At 47.0% G+C, this 13727-nt stretch overlaps 1 protein-coding gene across 2 annotated transcripts in view; it reads left to right on the forward strand.

Annotated features, from left to right (window-relative positions):
• Window positions 1-2398: 2398 nt before the first annotated feature.
• The window catches only part of ADCK1 (aarF domain containing kinase 1), a 79359-nt gene continuing 68030 nt past the window's right edge, over window positions 2399-13727 (forward strand). The window contains exons 1-3 of one of the 2 annotated variants that reach the window (XM_082760810.1): window positions 2399-2410; window positions 4489-4626; window positions 9115-9198. In XM_082760810.1, coding sequence (XP_082616936.1) covers window positions 4501-4626; window positions 9115-9198 — 210 coding nt within the window. In that variant the 5' untranslated portion in view covers window positions 2399-2410; window positions 4489-4500. Of the gene's footprint in view, window positions 2411-2555; window positions 2576-4488; window positions 4627-9114; window positions 9199-13727 lie in introns of those variants that run through there. The other variant, XM_082760811.1, reaches the window with a different exon arrangement.

Here is a 13727-nt window from a genome sequence, read left to right on the forward strand (position 1 = left end):
CCATCCACAGAAGGGCAGGGCAGAGAAGTGAAGAAGGGTCTGCCAGGTCATGCTCTTCTCATTCTGCTGGTAACAATTTCTCCTGATACCTTTTCACATCTTCCTGTTAAACTTGTTCCCTGGGTACACAAAACCATAGGGTCTCCTGCTCTCTGGGACTGCTTTGATTTCTCCCTAAGCCTCATCCTCTACCATACGTTAGGAATGTCTGGTGTCAGTGAGACCTCCCAGACATCTTTCCGTATTTTTCATCTAAGGGAATCTAGAAAAGAGGTGGTTTCTCAGTAGTAAAGGCTGGTCCTTTGTTGAAGTAATCTGTCTGCTCTTCCCAATCCAGTGCTTGGGACAGGGAGGCCTGAGTTTTGTTTTAGGGAGGCCTTTGGATTTGTTTTAGTGCTTCATGAGATGCACACCTGGGATGCAAATGCCTTAAAAATAAAAAGGAAATACTTTTCACGTTTCGTCTTTCACAGCAAATTGGGGTAATCTGAGATTTAATTTATTCACTAGTTGAAAGGGAAGTGGAAATCAAGCCAGCATCTTTCTTTTGAGCCAAGCTCTTTCTTGTGCACCCCTGTGGAGGCTCACACAAAAGAGCTCTGATCACTCTAACTAGGTGATTGTCCTAATTATAGAAAGATTTAGCTTTGCTTTCATAATTGCCCACTGCACTTGGGCACATGGCATTGTTATACTACAAAAGCTTTTTTTTTTTTTTTTTTTTTTTTTTGTCCCCAGCAGGCCCAGCGTCAGCCTGTTTAAGGGAGCTGCAAGGAGCAGTATTACTCTGAAACAACCTCACAGAGCTCTTCCAGGAGAGGCCAACAAAGTCAGCTGCAGACCCACTCCCTTGGCTGAGAACATTGCCAGTGCCTGTGATCTAGCAGTTAAAGCAGGGGGTTCAAAGGCTGGGCCACAGCCTTGGGCAGCCTGTGTTGAACCAGTGAGCTGTGATCAGGAATTAGGGATTTTGTGTGCAGTAGTTTGGGAGCTTTAGATGGGTACTTCACTGTTACGCCCAGTTTCAGCCTCACCCATGGAGGTAATGAATTTACAGACACTAAAATCTACAGCAGAACTTCCACAGGTTCAAGGGGATGGAGTAGATCCTTTTCCCATATGTCTAAGCTTGTTTTATCCTCCGTGTGTCGGCGGGGTAATCACCCTGAGCTCTGCCCTTGGTGAGTTGTATCTTGAGAGAATGTTTACCAGTAAACCTGCCTCAATAAACAGACCGTTTGCTTCATAATGTGAGTATTTCTAAATACCCTTTTTTCCCTGTCTCTGCCTTTTTGTGTGCAACTGTATCCATGCAAATATGAGTGGAATCACAGTATGGAGATTGTTTCCTGACGCTGTTTCAGTGTTTCCAGAATGCTGTTAGAAACAGTAGCTCTCCAAGAACTATTGATTACCTATTTGGTCTCTGTGTGGTTTTGGTTACTGGCATCCTTTTATAGTATTTTTGCTTTTGGATTAATCGTGGCAGCAGTTTCCTTCCAAAACCCCATCCTAAATACTTTCAATTTGCCACCAGGGATTCCCAGGCATTACTGAATTGCAGGTTTTCTTAGCAGAAAGATGCTGAGTGGGAAACAACAGTTCCTTCTTCTTGCAACGGGAGAAAAATTGTACCAGGGTGACAGAGCGCTGGCACAGGTTGCTCGGGGTGGTTGTGGAGTCTCCTTCTCTGGAAATACTCAAACCCCGTATGGATGCCACCCTGCACAATGTGCTCCAGGTGATCCTGCTTGGCAGGGGGGTTGGACTAGGTGGCCTTCACAGGTCTTCAGATCTTCCAACCACAGCCATTCTGGGGTTCAGAAATGCTGAGTTTGAAATGGGTGGCTACCAAGCTAGGTGTTAGTTTCAGGGAATATGAATGCTTTATCACAAATAATGTGTATTTATGACAATTCAGCAACATGTTGCATTCTCTGCTCTGTGCCTTCTCTCCCAGGCATGGCAAAGTGGCTGTGGTTTTGTTCACCTGTCTCTCAGGCCTTTTATCCCCACCTTTATTGCAGGAAGGCTGTGGTGAGGAGGTTTAAAAGACGTTTAGATGTAGAGCTCAGCGATTTGGCTTGGTGGAGGACTGGTTAGGGTTAGGTCAGAGGTTGGACTCAGTGATCTTGGGGGTCTCTTCCAACCTAGATGATTGTGATTCTGTTTTGCATAGCACCTCCAAAATACCATTTATTATCAGTTCCATTTCTTCCAGCAAGGATATAAACTGGAAACCTTTTTATTATCATTACTTCTCGGCTCTGCGACCGCTCCCCTTGTGGCCCCCAGCCGCACGCAGGGGGCCGTGTGATGGCGGCCCCGCCCGCAGACTACATTTCCCGGCGTGCCTCGCGGGGCAGGGCCGTACCACGCGCGGGGGCTGCGGCGGCGCTGCGGCGGGGCGGTGAGTGCGGGCACCCCGCGGGGGGGGGGGGGGCACAGCAGGGCAGGGGGGTGGTTAATTAGTGCGGGTGTTAATGGGGGGGGGGGGATGCCCCCGGGTGTCACGGCGTGCAGGGGGCTCCCTCGAAGCGCAGCTGGTTTGGGCAACTGTGCTTCTGTGTCTCAGGTGTGAGGGTTCCGTTTGTTTTATGGGATTTTTTTGTCACTGCAGTGCATGGGCATGGACCTGGGGGCGAGCTCGGGTGCTGTGCCCCTGCCTCTGTCACCCCAAGTGCTCCTCGTGCTCGTGACGAGCACATACTTAATATATTAATAGATATACACACTATATATATTAAAAAAAATGGCTGTTTGGGACTTTGACCATCCAATGAACGAGATCTTCCCAAAGCCTGCAAGGAGCAGCAATGCTTTAATGAAAACCCCTTGGGGAAAATGCCTTTTGGGGGTGCTGAGGAATGCAAGAGATCCCCAGCAAGGAGCCCCCAGCTCCCCAGCAGGGGAGGGGGACAGCTGTCCTTGGGAGGTGCACCTGGAATTGGCTGCAGCTGGAGGACCAGGTGCATTTTCTCTGAGTTTGACCATAGTTCAGAGGAGCCCTGCTCGGCCAGCTGCCCCTTCCCGTGTGAGAAAGAGCTGGGGTGCTGCAGGCAGCTTTGCCCAGTGCTGACAGGTTGTGTTGTGGCTTTTCTGTCCTAGAGCTTGTAAGGAAACAAACAGAAGTAATGAAGTTTAGGTAAGGTTCATGTACAGGGTCTCTTACGTTATATTACCCTGTTTGGCTGATTGTGTTCTTGTGAACTGTTCCTGAAAGGCTTGACCTATGTTGCTGTAGGTGTTTTTTGGTTACAAGGCTTCCAAAAGGGAAGGCACAAGGCAGACCAACCCCACTACAGGGTCACAGCAAGAAGTAGGAAACTTTCTTGATCAAGTTTAACTGTAGGAGAATGAGTGGGCTCCGTCCTGATGGGGTGAAAATCCCACACTGTTATGGATGTTCTGGAGAGCTTGCAGAGCAGGTGACCTGTGCTGCTTGATCCATGATGTAAACAAAGACTGGTCGGTCGTGTTTGCTAATACCTGCCTAAGGGAAAATAAAGAAAAATACAGCTAGTTGGTAATCTTTTTTTTCAGATTTGAATCCTCTAAAGTGACATAAAGAGTCCTGAAATCTGTATCCTATATTTAATGAATTAGATGTTTACTCCAAGTAATGAGTACAGGTGCTCCAAAGTTGTTAGTGTGGTCAGCACATATTTTTCACACCCTCATCTTCCAGAGGAGGGGTGAGGGAGGAAAGGAGTGACACACCTCGGGCTTATGCCAGGCCTGCGAAACAGCCAGGACTGGGTTGTTGATAACCACAGGCGTCTGTCCTGGCAGAGCAGTTCCTGCCTGGCGCCTGGATGGGATGGAGGTGATGGGAAAGTGAGTTTTGTTCAGCCACCCCCATCAGGTCCTTTCCCCTGCCCTGTGTGCAGCTGTCTGCCACTGACCCGTGGAGCCCTTGCAGGGCTTCCAGGGATACATTGTGTCTCCTCCCCAGTGCTCCTCAGTGCTGAGGAGCTTTTGCAACCAGTCTGACAGAATTTCCAATAAATTTTAGGCTCTTAGTGTTTAAAGAGCATTCTTTAAAGCCTGCTTTTAAAAGAAGTCTTCTAGTATCCCCTTACAACCTGCCTGTGCTACGACAGCTTCAAAACACGTGCAGCGAAGGGGCAGCCTGTTCCTGTGATCTGAACTGGCTTCTGGTGAGCACGTGCTCCCTGCTGTCCGACCACCTGTTGTTTCTCCTTGCAAAGCCTTTGGGAGCATGAGCAAATGTTGAGTGGTGGTTACACAAGGTCTAGCAGAGTGAATTACTTCTAGATTTGCGGCCTGTGGACACTTGATTTAGAAATAACAGTGGGGTCAGAGCAGAATTGCTTGTGTTTGGTTGCTGTGTGATTGCATGAGCTCTTGGCTGGGAGCAGTGCTAGCAATGCGTAATTAGAAAAGGAGTGGTTAAAACTTAAACTCTAAGGTCCCTGTAGGCTTCACTACATCATTCTCAGGTGTTGCTTTTTTGTGTCTTGGCAGGGTTCATCAGTCATGGCACGAAGGGCCTTGAAGCTTGCCTCACTGGCAGCAGCCACTTCTGGCATCTATCTGTATGGCAACAAGTTCCTGGACCCCAATGATTTTGGAGTGGTTCGTGTGGGCCGAGCCATTGCCACAGTAAGTGTCGTACAGGTGAAGTACAGGAAGATTCCTAGGTGGGTAAGGGAATTGGAGTTCACAAAAACTTGGGATTCCTTGCAGTCCCTCTCTCCTTTTCCATTTAGCAGTCTCTCCCTGAGTCAGACGGTCAGGAAGGGGGCTCCTCAAGTTGTTGACACACTGAGGAGAAAATGGGTGAAAGCATAGACGGAATAGAGGTGTCATTTGCACGTTTTGGAAAGAACCAAACAGAGGTACTGGGCTGCAGAGAACTGTCCCTGTCTTCCTGGATTGTGTGGGGTCTTTGGAAGAAGGGCTTACTTTGGGCCCACATCGCCATCAGCCACCCTTCAAGGTCAGTTATGTGGTAGGGTCTCCTGCTGCCTTTAACAGTGATGTAGTTCAAACTGCTGTGTCTTGATTTGTAATTTGCATATGCAACTTTTTACGCTGGGACATTTTGTTTAAAGCATTGAGGTTGTTGTATTGGTGTCCTATGGCTGCCATTGCCCTGAGAGCCTAGTTATAAGAAATTTGGGTAGAGAAGGGCAGGTGCTTCGTAGATCATTCTCAAAGCAAATGTGAAGTGAGAGTGGGAGGTGATCTGCTTCTGAGATTGCATTGGCTTCCAGATACAGAAAATAAATCCTCGCTTCCTTAATAAAGGTGTCCTAATAAACCCTCCTAGCATCATTGCTATTTCACCCTTGTGTTGATCACAGCTTCAGAAAACCTGAGGATGGAGACTGCCAGCCAGGTTGTTGCCTTCTCCTGGGGGCCATTCAGTGATGAACCCATGAGCAGCCAGGAACAAGGAGAGCAGAGACTCAGGAGGGGATGTTGGTCTGTCTGTACCTCACTTGCATTACGCACCTGTCACTTCAGGCCACAGTCTCCATCATTTACAGACCCCCAGTGCTAAGCCTCTGTCTGTGTGCATGTTCTATGACTTCTAAGCACTTAATTAATGAGTTTTACAGGCAGTCAGCTCCTGATAGCAGATGCAATATGAAACAAGCTCTGCTGGTTGGCTCACATGCCATGCCATTTATATGTGCAGGCTGCGCAATGAATTGTTGTGAAAACATGTTTATTTTGAAAAGTGTGAGGGCAGAAATATGAATTTTAGTCTTCCCTTCTTAAAACAAGTGTTAAATTTTGTGCTCTGTCCCTGACTATAAAGCAGCACTGCCTGGTGGCAAGGAGCAGCTCTCCCTTTTTCTGCATGTGAACATGGGCACAGAGAGGGAGCACAGATTATTGCAGCTCGAGAAGAGTCTGTTATCCAGGGTGTTTGGGCTGCCCAGTCTGCCCATGAGTTCTGCCTGCTTGATCAATGTTTCTTCATCTACTTGAAACCGGTGTTTGTTTGTTTTTGTGGCTGTATTCTGTTTAAGACAAAAAAGAGTGAGAAATACTCAGTGATGAGGCTGTGCAGACGGTCTGTGTTTCGAGTGGTGGTGAGAGCGTATTTCCCCAGCGAAAAAGTAGGGGAAAGAAGATTCTCATCAGACAATCACAGAATGGCAGAGATTGGCAGGGACCTCTAGAGGTCACCTGGTCCAACCTCCTGCTCAAGCAGGGCCACCCAGAGCAGGTTGCCCAGCCCCATCCCCAGGTGGTTTTTGAAGATCTCCAACGAGGGGAGACCCCACAGCCTCTCTGGGGAGTCTGTGCCAGTGCTCAGTCACTCACACAGTATAGAAGTCCTTCCTCATGTTTAGACAGTGTTCCTGGTGTTCCTTTGCTTTAGATGCTGCCAAATCAAAAGATGTGCTTGACTTTCGTGTCCCCTGCCTTCAGGGAAGTCATAAGTCATGGGCTGAAAAGCACTTTGCTGGCCCTGCTCTTTAATGCCTTTGAGGGTTCTGCACCCATGGCTACGAGCCAGAAGTGCTGCCGATGCTCTGATGGCAGCATGTGCTTGTGTCTGTGTATTTTTCAAACAAGAATTTTCTGTCTCTTTTTGAAATTTCTGTTGCTTTAATACATGGGACTGCATATGGTCAGGTTGGTCCTGAGAGATCCTTTAGTCCTGCTGCACCAGTGATCTGTCTTCCTACCTTGGGGTCAGCTCCTAGCTGGAAAAGCAGGGGTCAGCTCTCATCTGAGCACTGGCAGCACAAACTGGTCTCGTTCCTGGGCCATACACAGGCTGAAGCCAGTAGAGCAATTCAGTGTGTTCATTTCCAAGAAGCTTTCAGCTTCTTGGGATTGCTCTTTCTGCAAATGAAAGCTGAGGTTCTGTAGCAAACTTTGGATATTGGTGGCATCTACATGGACCTAACATGTCTGTCCTTCAATCTAGCCCTGTCCAGGCTTCTTAACTGGTTGCTTGACCCTATCATTGGATTGTATTCAGATAAAAGGAGGCTGTAACTGGAAGGCTGTAGTTCTTAAGAACTGAGTTCAGCAGCGTCAGATGAAAAAATGTAAGATAAGTTACAGTGTTGGGGCAAAAACAACCAACACAGCAAAACTTGAAAGAAAGAACACATTGAGGTTAAGAAACCTGAGTTAGACCACTAAGACTCCAGACAGTTTTCATCTGAGTTTGATTAGAAAGATTTGAGTGTGCCTGTATTTTAAGCATGTTGGTTCAGTTGTCCTTTGTGGACTTCCTGAGAAACATGAAGTTCCCTAGTAGAAAATTTCTTTCCCGAGCCTCAGTTCAGGGAACTGGCTTTTGCTTACATGTAGATAGATAAGTGTTCAGAAAAAAACATTTTGCCATGATCTGATGAGATCCAAGGATAGCTGTAGGAGTCGTGGAGAGTTAATGGAATCGAAGTGGAAGCACAAGCCTTTGGGACGCTTAATGCTAGGTTGGATACAGGATCTGTTGAAGTAATCCAGCATTTGTAAGCGGAGGTTGATCTTGTAGGTCTTCTTATGTCTTGGAGACTCAGCCTCACAGTAACATAAATTATGGTGCTAGTCTTGTATGAGAATGAAGTCAGTAGACTGGGCGGCATCACATCTCAGCCAGTTTCTGTGCTCTGGTAAAGGAACCTGGCAGAGCAGTTGTGCGTTTGCCATATTTCTTTGAGGGGCTCCAGGTTGTTTTGGGTCCATGGAGTGAATATTCCGTGCTCTAGCTGGGATATATCTCAGACACGAGCAGGGATTTGGCAATGTCAGGGTTGCCTATCAGGATCATCATAACACTAATTTAGTGTTTAAGATTATGATGTAATTAGCAAACGCTAAATTAATTCCCTCTTCCTCTGTAATACAGGCCAATCTGTTAGCTGCTTCTCTTCAAGTTGGAGGTGATAATTACCCTCGTGGGCCAGAGATAAAATGAGAACCAACTCAAGCATTCATGCCAGGCTGATTTGAACCTCCCTCCACTTCAAAGTTATTCTTTGAGGTTGGAAAGATGCTTTGAATTTTTTTTCTTCCAAATGTGTGTCTGCGTAGCGGTGTAGCTCCTGAGTTCATCATTAAGGGCAAGAGAGCCTGAAAAGCCAGAAGAAAAAAAAAAAAAAAATGTTGTACTCAGTTTCCAATCTGGGAAACAGGAAACGTGAGAAACCTAAGCTCCACATGGAAAAAAGTGTGTCTATTTTTAGCTGATTCCCTGTTGATTTCCTTGTGGAAGCTTCTCTGGTCTTTTGACTGTTTCCCTTGTGTCTGCTCCAGTAATGCTGTTTCAAACCAGACTGGATCCTATCTTCTCCCTGGCTCTGCAGATCCCTTGTCTATGCTTGATGTGCTTGATCTGTGTCCTTCCTAGGCATTTTGCAGTGAAAGGGGGGCTGTTATCCCATCCCGTTGTTCATTTGCTGGCATTCTAACTGTGAAAAGAGAGAGACTTTCGACAGAGGATGGAGTTGTGAAATACCCAAGATCCATTTTCAGAAATCATTAGGACACTTAAGAATCTAATGTCTATTGTCTGTGGCTATATTTAGCTAATAAGCTTTAGATGAATCCCCATGCTGTACCTCTGTGATTGGGTATCTGGCCCTTTTGCCCTCTAGTCCTTCAGGAAGTTGAATATCCAGAGTACTTGTGCTAATCAGGGAGCTTCTCTTCAGTCACCCTGTTCCCTGCTGAGCCATCTGACCAGACTGAGCTGACCAGTGTGGTTAGGCAGGCAGGAGGTGTAAAGATGAAGTGTGGGGTAACTGGTAGGGCACAAACAGGACTTCATGATCTCTCTTACTGGCAGCAGACCTTATAGTGGAAACCCCAGGTGGCTGCCTGAGCATAGGAGCCACAGTGCAAGGTGCTGTACAGAAATTACAAAAGCTCTTTGAGTTTCTCACATGGAAGACAATATAGGCATGCCAAGTGCTGATTTTTTTTGGGGGGGGGGAGGTGCATATCAATGAGATCAATGCACTGTTTTCTGTAAATGTTCATTCAAATGTACTTTTTGTTCAAATTCTTCTGAGTCTGTTACTGTAAACTCCACTATAGAGTCTAGTCTTTGGAGCCTAAGCTGCATACATTTATCCTTAACAGACAGTTTATTATTTTTTCTGGTTTAATTTTCAGACGGCAGTAATCAGCTATGACTACCTCACCTCCCTTCGGAGCGTCCCGTATGGATCAGAGGAGTATGACTCCCTTAAATCACAGGTAGGTGATACACTGAACTGTGTTCCTCAGAAACTGCACAAGGCAAAGGTGTGTTGCTAAAGCCATTGCTGTAATGCAAACTATCAGGCTGTCAGCCTAATAATTCAATATGCCTTCTACTAAACTGTTGATAAAAGCAGAGCCAAACTGCAGCATATTGAATAAAATCTGGCAAGACCTACACTGCCTGATGGATAAGTCACTTTGTCAAGAACAGGCATGTGCAAACAGTGCTCACGTATGCCCTTTAGACATTGATGTTCTTAGTGTATGGGGCAAGATGCATCTGGGCTCTGTTACTGGATCCCTGCTGCCCAGACTGGTAGTGTGGAGGTCAGCTGCTGGGAGGGGTCTGGCAGTGGTTTCTTATCTTGCTTATCCAAGTAGGATAATAGCTGTAATATGAAGGCTGAGAGATTTAAGTAAAAGAAGTGTTGGATGGAAAATAATAGGGGTGTGAATCAGGCTTGCAAATCGTTAAAGAAATTAGTAACTGGGCAAATGAAGGTAGATTGCACTACAAGACTGTCTTCCGTTGTGTTTTGATGTGACTAATTGATGTGAATAGAGAAAGCATTTCTAGTGAGAGGTAAGATAAGCACCTCTGTTGCTCCTCTCAGTCCTGTGCTGCACCTTTCACTCTGTCCTGCAGCCCTACGGTACCTTGAGCTGTGAGTGACACTGAGTCGTACTTGAGTGTATGTAGTGTAGCCAGTGTCTCTGCTATTGCAGCTCAGGGCCTCTTCGGATTGGGAAATACAGGTTGTGCTGAATTACACACATCTGTGTAACATTTTTAAAGTATGGTCTTTCACCTTCTTTGTCTTAGTACTTGTTGGATTTGGGCCACTGGTGTGGCTGTAATGTATTGGGTAATGCTCTCCAGGGATGCTCAGACCGGAGGGGCTCTGAAGCTGGAAGCAGCGATGGGCCTGGCTTATGGTTGAACATTGGGCTCTATTTCATGCACTGTACCAAGCCTGTGTCAGCCATGCTGGTTCAGACCTTGTCCGGAGTTAGAAATCAATAACATTTGACTTCAGTATTCATCTGTCAGAAAACCAACACCATCAGTGTGGTCTTCGAGTGTTTGGAACAGTTTGCAGAGCAGCTTTTCTGTTTTTTTTTTTTTTTTTTTTTCTTATCCTCTGCTTCTGTGTGAAGATGCTGAACTGTTCTGCTGTAGCTCCTCATCCCAGGTGAGTGGTGCTAATGCACTGGCATAAATAGGGATAAACACGTTGGGAGTCTGGAGCTCTGCTTTCCATCTTCCCATGTCTCTGCCACTTGCTTTGAATCCTGGTTTGCAGAAGCTTTGTAGCTTTCTTGAGCGACACCCAAGTTATGGAGTTATCAATGCTGTGGACAGCTTGTTACTTGGCAGCAGCTCGTAGCAGCCCTTGCAAATTCCTGACCTTTTGCCATGTGCCTTCATGGCTTCATTAACCTCTGTCATGCAGGCATTGATGGTTTGTCAATTCGTGCCCCAGGCAGCCAGGACAGGCCCTGTTTGCTGGCACTGCATAGTGTGGTGCTCTCCCTGCTTGGCAGACAGGACCAGCTGAGGCAGCCTCTGCGTGTGGCACGGCCCCTGGCTCTGTGTGGCCAGCACTAGCCTCTGGCTGCATCAAGGAGAATGAGCTGGGAGACAAAGAAGAAAGTAAGTGCAGGCATAGTGTGATATGACAAAGCTCTTTGGCCTTTGGAGGCCTGTCCTGCTGTGGGTAGGTATTTTTGGAAGGCCACCACTGAGCCTGGAACTAGCAGTAAGTAGTTGTGGGTCCCTCAGCAACGTCACTGCAGTGCTTGTGCTCGGAAAGCATCAGCTTGGCAGCAGAGGATTTTCTGGGTTTAGAGCACTGCACAACAATCCCTTTATTTCAATGCAGCTCCAAGTGGATGGCAACCAAGTTTTTACCATCTTGCAGCTCTTTGAACAGCTTGTGGGAGCTGAGTTTGTTGGTGTTGGACCAGCTCAGAAGGGGGTGACTTTGAAGATCTGTTGAGTTGGTACTAAAGGTTAATCAGTGGATGGGACCAAGAGGATGTGAATGACCCTCCCAAGTATGTGTTGTAAGTAAAGGATATTTATTTAGATGTTACTCATACTTGCCTCTCTCCTGGATAGATCTTTGGTGCTTTCAGACGTTCATTGTATTCTTTTGGCTTGCTGTTCCTCCCCTGAAGCCAGCTGCACCTCCTCTTCATATGCTGAGTTTGGACTTTCCTTTTAAACATGTGTGTGAATTGTTTACTGATTTCCAGTTTCATTTCTGGTGCTGTGCTTGGAACAGCGATGCTGTGAGGCAGGGGCTTGGTGTCCCCGGGACTGCGGATAGTGCCAGCAGGTCTGGGTGCAGCTGCTGTGCCTCTTCCTCTGGTGAGGGGGTCAGTGCAGCTGCACTTGTGTCTGGGCTTGCATCTGGGAATGGGGAAGGGCTCCCTGCTGTGTAGCTCCTCCTGGTACTCAGCATACTGATGGGTGCTACTTGAGTGCAAATGATAATGCTCAACTCTTGGTGGATTCCCAGCCAGCCTCCAAACCAGGGCTTCTAAAGGAACCCACAGGCTCAGCTGGGAGATGGGAAGCCTCAGTGGCAGCACCAGTCCCTGAGCCCGTTGGGGTGAACCAGGGACATAGTCATTAGGAAGCAATTAAATGCTGAGCAGATTAAAAAGGAAATGGGTTCCCTGGGGGCTTTTAGCCAGGTTCCAATGTAGCTCCAAGGAAAACTCTTCAATCTTACTCTATTTTTCTGTTTCTCAGGCACCACTTTGATGCTAATGTCCTCAGCTAGCCAGATCTCAGCACCTTTTATGGTCAGTAGATCAGGGAAGTATTTTCTGCTTTCCACAGGGCAGGAAGCAGTAGCTGGAATGCCACTGTGTGACCCTGGGGCTGGTTTAAATCACTCACACATCTCTGTTTTTTCCATCAGCCAGGAGACATGAGGAACCACCTTCCTGAAGGCACTCATAGCTCTTATTAAACAGCGATGAAGAGGGAAGAAGTCTTACCTTTTCCACTGCTGCCACTGCCTTAGCAGGGGTAAAGCAGTGCTCGCTTCAGCTCACCACTGGTGAGACCATACGCGGAACTGGATCGTTCTCCTGAGCCCTTTCCTGGGCTAGCTGCCTTTGTCCTGCTTGTGATGATATTGCCAATGTACTGATGGCAAGGCCAAGTGGTGTAGCCATGGTTAGCCCCAAGACTCTGTATGTCTGTAAGTCCAGTGTCAGTAACATCTGTGGAGCTTTGAGGTTTCTTCAGTGCTTGTCTCTTCCACGAAGTGGTTCTGACCATCTTTGTACTAGTACACTTGGGCATTTCTTCCTATTCCTGTCTCTGCTCGTACCGAGGATCAGAGGAGGGCACAGAGCCATTTCCCAAGTGGGACATTTCTTACCTGTTACTTCCTCAACAAACAATTTTATTCTGTAGAGGGCTGCATTTCTCTGATAATCTTCTGCCTCCTTGAGTATTTGTCTCCCCAGTCCCGAGTCAGCCTACTCTGTGACATTTCCAGCGTGGCTCTCATCACAGCACCTGCATGTCTTGGTTGACACTTCTTATATTGCCGGCATCAATTTCTGTTGATCCTGCTGTCAGTCAGGAGGTATCTCGCAATGAGCTGTTTGTTTAAGGGCTGGCATCAGTGGGCTCCTATGTTGTTGTCATTGTAGTGAGAGGATCGCAGCGGGTCAGTCATCTTGCAGGTTTCTGCACTAGTGGCCACAGCTGAAAATCTTGTCATCTTCCGATGTACGACAGAAGGTACTGCTGCAAATGTTGATGCAGGTATTTTTTTAAACTGAGAGGAGATGGCAAGGAGAGAAAAGATCTCTGGTCCAGGTGTCTCTGGAGACGGTAAGAATCCATTCTTGAATTAACTTTGCTGGCAACAGAATTGCTTTGTCAGGGAAAAGACATTTGGGGAGGTTAATTAACTTTCTTCCTTTTGAGAGCAGAATGTGGTGGTTCTCATTCAAACTCTTGGTTATTGGGCTGTCAGTAGCTGGGCAAATATTTGGAACGTGTAATCTTGTGCCATCATTATACAGAATGGGATTTCTTGCTCCATAAGAGTTATTCCTGGCATATGTTTACTTTATTTCTCAAAGTGAGGTGGGTATTATCAAAAAAGAGATGTTTCACAGTGAAGTTGCCTGACTGAAGGACCCTACTGCCCTGGAAAGAAAGAATGAGCACACGTGCATATTTTTTCCAAAAATAGCCTCCAATTCCTGGATAGCTCAGACCAGTAAAACAGCCTGTGTCTGTGGCCCTTCCCCATGGTTAAGTAATGCTGCGTGCCTTAGTAGGAAGGGCATCTTAAAATAGTTCCTTCGTGATGGAGCTGGGCTGTGTCTGCAGAGAGCAATGCCTGGGAGGTCTCCATGGCATTCCTTCAGCCAGCCCTGAGCAGGGACTGGGGGCTGTTCTGCACCACAGCCTGTGCATGCAGTGGTGGTTCTCTTCGACTTGAATTTGTGGTGAACTGGGCTGAGGAGCAAAAGAGCTCCCTTAC

The sequence above is a fragment of the Aythya marila genome (assembly GCF_965140915.1).
Source record: "Aythya marila genome assembly, chromosome: 5".
Taxonomy (NCBI): domain Eukaryota; kingdom Metazoa; phylum Chordata; class Aves; order Anseriformes; family Anatidae; genus Aythya; species Aythya marila.